Here is a 5,569-nt window from a genome sequence, read left to right on the forward strand (position 1 = left end):
GCCACATGAAGAAGCCACCATCGAAGAAGAAACTCTACTCAGTTTTGAGAAGGGAAACGGTGAAGATCTTGATGAAGCAGATGAACCCCACATGAAGCAGAAGCCAACGAGACGGAGACCAGTACGGAAGAAGATACGTCCCATAAAATTAAGAGACTTTGTTGAATTGTAATTTTGTGTTTGTAATTCTGTACATTTAATTAAGTTATTGTTAATTGTTATTGGTTTATTGTATGTGATTATTGTTCAGGACGAACAATATTAAGGGGGGCAGTATTGCGTCAGCGAAGTCACATGACTTGTGTCACACCACGTTTCTAGAACTATCCTGTACCTTGGCAAATGCTCTAGCATTTACTAGATATAGGGTAGTCTGGTATATAAAAGAGGGTGACAACGTGACGGGATATGAATGTGTGTGTAGGTAGTGAGTAATTGAACTGCAGTCAGAAGTATTGTTGATGTTCGTTGATATAGTGTTTGTTATAGAGCGACTGTTGAAAATAAGTGTATCGTAAAGTTGTAATCGGAAAGAATAAACCAGTTTTATTAAGTAAGGACTTGTGTCGCTAAAGTTTCGTCAGAACGAAGTTACGGAAAATCAATTAACAAACGAAGACGTAACAATACCAATTTCATGTTGATGAGGTCAACAGAAACTGTAAGAGAAGTTCATGCAGATTAAAGTTCCACATAAAATTCTTGTTTAGTTAGAGTGGTCGACCTTGCTAAATGACCTGTTATAATCATCTTATTTTAGTATAGAAAAATATTTTTTTCTACACAACAGCAACATCTCCAGACAAAATCTAAATAACTGCCATTTTGTTTCTGTTGACATCACTGGCCTGAAATTGGTATAAAAAATACAGTTTTTTTCAATATAGTCCAATGAGATACTTCTTGAGTACTAACTCTGATAATATTGACTTTTATTTTGATCTAACTGGTCTTCCTTTGTGATTTTCTTCATTCATAAAACTAGAAAATAAACTTTAAGTCTTATGTTGTGTTTTATAAATATACAGTGGCTGTCTTTTGATTTTAGAGTATACGCACAATAAATTGCAAGTGAAGAAAATTGAATTTATCTAGAAGTTCAGTAGTGATATGTGTCTTTTTTCTACAAATATTTTAACATTAATTATGTATAATATGTTTTAGTAAACATGATCTTTGGATGTCTTCTTTTAAACATCTGCCACATGAGCCAGCCCAGCATTATATGTGGTTTGAAAAAAATGAGTCATTCTGGAAAGATTTGTATTGTTTTGATTAGACCAAAAGAAGATGTTTGGCATTATTTTTGAGGTCTAGGTCACTGGATTAGACATGTGACTGGACCTGTGACCTGACCCAAGACCATGAGAGCCAATATGGATAAATTAACTTGTAAATGTAAAGTAAAACAATGTAGTAATGCTACATGCTTGAATTGTTATAAAAGTGGGCTGTGAATGTGAGGGCTTAAGTGTAGCAATTAAGCTAAACCCTGTGTCCAGGTCAGATGAGGGAAGAATTTATTTGAAGATATCCCAATTGATTTGACATACCAACTGAATCAGACATTTGTTGATTAATTACTGCATTGACAGTGAAACATAAAACAATGGGCACAATAGTATTTTTATCTTCAAAAATGAGGATTGGAATCATGTATAAGAAATAATTAGTTTCAATATTGTGCGAAACTAACAGCACAGTAAAACCCAAAGATGCAGTGTTGAAGTTGAAGAAGATGTATGACGGATTATAAGATGATTTCCCTAGCAATTCTCAAATTAAAAATGCCATTTCTGCAATGAAGAGTGAATATAAGGAGGATGGTATAATGTCCAGTATGGTTCCTTCATAGTATAATCCATATAGATTTCATCATATCATATTTTCATTAATATTTAGTTTGTTTTTATTTGGAAGTTGTGCTGAGCTTCATTGATTGAGATCCATCAAAATAACCCTAAGTCACTGGTTTCCATAATGATCCTCCTAGGCTCTGTACTAAAGGATGCTGAGCTGGCTCGTGTGGCAGTGTCAAACAGAGAAATCATAATATATTTTCATTTTTTAAATTATTTCAGACTGATACATTGTACTTTTTCTGAAATAGGCTGAAACATTACTTCAAGCCATTGATAAAGAGATTGATCTTCAATTGATGTTCTATATGCAACTCACAGAGACAAAGAAAATTTTTGACAATGTGAATTTTTTAACCAGAAGTCTCTGTTACCATCTTAAGGAAGGACTGTATTTAGATACAAAAGCTCTCTCATCAAAAATTTCTCTTCTGGTTTATAAGCCTGTCTCTCTCATTAAGGAAGACTTTTACTCGGCTGTCTTCACTCACTTTATTTCTAGTGATGCGAAAGTAGGAGTAAGTAGCAATAGCAAATTAAATTAAAAAAAGGAATTTATGAAGTAATTACAATTACATTTTCATTCTGAAAATAAGTTTCTTAATTGATTTTTCCATTCCATATGAAAACAAACTTTTACTTAATCATTTAAAATGTTTAATAGATAGTTTGTGTGAAACTAACATTAGCTTCATATACTCATTACATCTTAATTTGTTATGAACATTATATTTAACTTGATCAAAAAATTGGATTGACCTTAAATACCCTGATGCACAACTGAAAATAACTTACTTGAAATTGATTTTAGTTCCTGATCCAATTTTAAATGTCATCTCCCCAGTAGACTAAATATAAAATACAATAAACTAAATTATTGTAACAATATTAAAAGAAAGATACAATCATTATTAATATGGCATCATAGGATACATTACACAAGGGTACAACACATTACACAATCATTGTTAACATGACATCATAGGATACATTACAAAAGGATACAGCACATGACACAACCATTGGTAACATGGCATCATAGGGTATAACATATGACCACATGACACAACCATTGTTAATGTAGCATCATAGGGTACATCATGCAAGGGTCCAACACATGACAAACTTTTATTAATGTGGCATAATAAGGTAAATTACACAGGGGTACAGAACATGACACAACCATTATTAACATGGCATCATAGGGTATATTACACAAGGGTACAACCATTATTAACATGGCATCATAGGGTATATTACACAAGGGTACAACACATGAATAAATGTAATATCAAGGATGTTACTGTAATAAAACAAAGCCTTCAACAAACAAAATGAAAGGGGTAGACTTCTATTTGTTTTAGGGTCAAGGTTATGTTTATGAAATCACTAGCAGGTTTATATAAATATTTTATATCCTTGTATAATATACTATATGAATACATGTTAACAGTATTGTACCCTTGTATAATGCATCAGATGATGCCATATTAACAATGTTGTGTATCCTTGTATAATGCATCAGATGATGCCATATTAACAATGTTGTGTTGTGTACCCTTGTATAATGCATCAGATGATGCCATATTAACAATGTTGTGTTGTGTATCCTTGTATAATGCATCAGATGATGCCATATTAACAATGTTGTGTTGTGTACCCTTGTATAATGCATCAGATGATGCCATATTAACAATGTTGTGCATCATCTGGTGCATTATACAAGGATACAACACATATCACAATGTTGTTAATATAGCATCATCTGATGCATTATACAAGGATACAACACATATCACAACATTGTTAATATGGCATCATCTGATGCATTATACAAGGGTACACAATTGTATTCAGTGTTTTATGTGTAGTATTTTTCTTTTAATTCTCTTTTTAGTTATATATATTTTTAAAAATTTTAAGTACATGATATCTTTTCACGGGCAAAAGAATTTGTTTGTATGAGGCACCTTCTTCCAAAAGTATGCTTACCTAGCTCCTAAATAAAAAAGTTGATTATTTAAAAATGTATCTTTGAAAATGTTCATATAAAGGGAAGAAAGTTACATTTTATATCCACTGTTGTACCGAAATTAGAACATTTTTTCACCGTCACCAAAGACTTTATCAGACTTCACATGTGTAAGACTGTCATAATCAAAGTTGAATGCTTCAAGATAAATTTTTTAAATTCATTATTAGGTACTTTTTAGCTCAACCCTGTTAAATCGACTGGCAATAAAGACATGTGCTGATGGACTGCCTTGTCATACAGCATGTATTGGTATTTCACTGTACACAACAGACTTCTGGAGTCCTCAGACTGGATTGTTGAATAATCCTGAAAAGGTCTATGACATTGTGGAAATTCATTTGTTTAGTTCAGACTCTGTTACTCCTATCAGACCTGAGAAACAAAAAGATGCTGTCACCATTATATTTGGTGGACATCCATTACTCCCAACTGTTATTCAATTGGTAATCAGTTTTACAATTATATGGTTAAAATACATCGAAATTTGTGATATCTGAAGACATTTTTACATGCATGTTAGTATTTTTCTATTTTTGAGATATTGTTAGTATACGAGTTGATTCTAAATATGTAAAAAAGTAATCAATGACCTTTTCTTTACAGAAAGTAAGATTTTAGTTGGTTTGTTAATTGAATTACTGTAGATTCTCTAATAATGAATTTGATGTACATGATATTAATATATTTATTTACTGTGACAGTTTTAACCAGTGATATAACTAAGGTTAAAATTAAGTTTTCAGTGGTCAGTTAAATTTCTTGAAACAGAGATTATTTGCATTTGAAATCTATGTATTAACTACTTTGTATTAATATAACCAATGACTTTACAGAGTCTGGGGGTAAGTCCCATATTAAATGAGTCCTATAGTTCCACTGTTCTTGAAACAGACGAGTTTCATGGTACAACTTGGAGAAAAGAGGTAAGTATTATATATATAGATATCTGTAAGTTTGCATGTGTGAAAAAAACTTCTATATAATGATTAAAATTAAATTTATAAATGACATGGTATTTTAAGTGTTTTGTGCAAATTAGCTTCAAACAAAGCTACTAGATATATTTTGCAAATTACAGTTTTAAATTATGATTTGTCACTACATTATTGGTGTTATTTTGCTACAAAAATGTACATATAGCCACCAGCATGTTGCCTAGGTTTTAATTATTGTCTTTTTGAATTTGTGATACTACAAAATATTCTTGTTTTGCTATTTCATATAGCGTACTGGCTTGATTATAGAGCGATCTCAAATATATAGTGACCCCTATTTTCAGAAATCATTGGAAAGAAAAAAATTGAGTGTCATAACGTCCTTTTTTGTAGGTTTGCAAAATTAGTATGAAAACTGAACAGCCTGCAGGTGGATTATTTGCAAAAATTAGCAATGACCTTGAGCAAGCATCTGGACATTCAAGAATGAGACAGGCTAGAGCAGGGGGAAGGGGCCTGTGGTTGGCTGCGATTATAAGGCGACTATGAATTTTACAGCCTAATTATTAATCAAAAAACATCATCTAATAATTGGGCAAATATGGTGTATATATACACCTGGAAAAAAGTTAAGCACCCCCGTGTTTTTTTCAAGTGATTCAGATTCGACGTTCTTGTGACTGATTATAAATTACCATTCAATCTAAACGTGTTTATCAAATGAAATTATGCATTATTGG

The 5,569-nt window shown here is 31.8% G+C and overlaps 1 protein-coding gene across 1 annotated transcript in view; it reads left to right on the forward strand.

Annotated features, from left to right (window-relative positions):
- LOC111087606 overlaps positions 1-5,569 on the forward strand; it is an 80,192-nt gene that overhangs the window by 57,975 nt on the left and 16,648 nt on the right. Inside the window, exons 27-29 of the mRNA XM_022394820.1 lie at positions 2,111-2,377; positions 4,062-4,337; positions 4,728-4,817. Coding sequence (XP_022250528.1) covers positions 2,111-2,377; positions 4,062-4,337; positions 4,728-4,817 — 633 coding nt within the window. The remainder of the gene's footprint in view (positions 1-2,110; positions 2,378-4,061; positions 4,338-4,727; positions 4,818-5,569) is intronic.

Source organism: Limulus polyphemus, unplaced genomic scaffold (assembly GCF_000517525.1).
Source record: "Limulus polyphemus unplaced genomic scaffold, Limulus_polyphemus-2.1.2 Scaffold2366, whole genome shotgun sequence".
Taxonomy (NCBI): domain Eukaryota; kingdom Metazoa; phylum Arthropoda; class Merostomata; order Xiphosura; family Limulidae; genus Limulus; species Limulus polyphemus.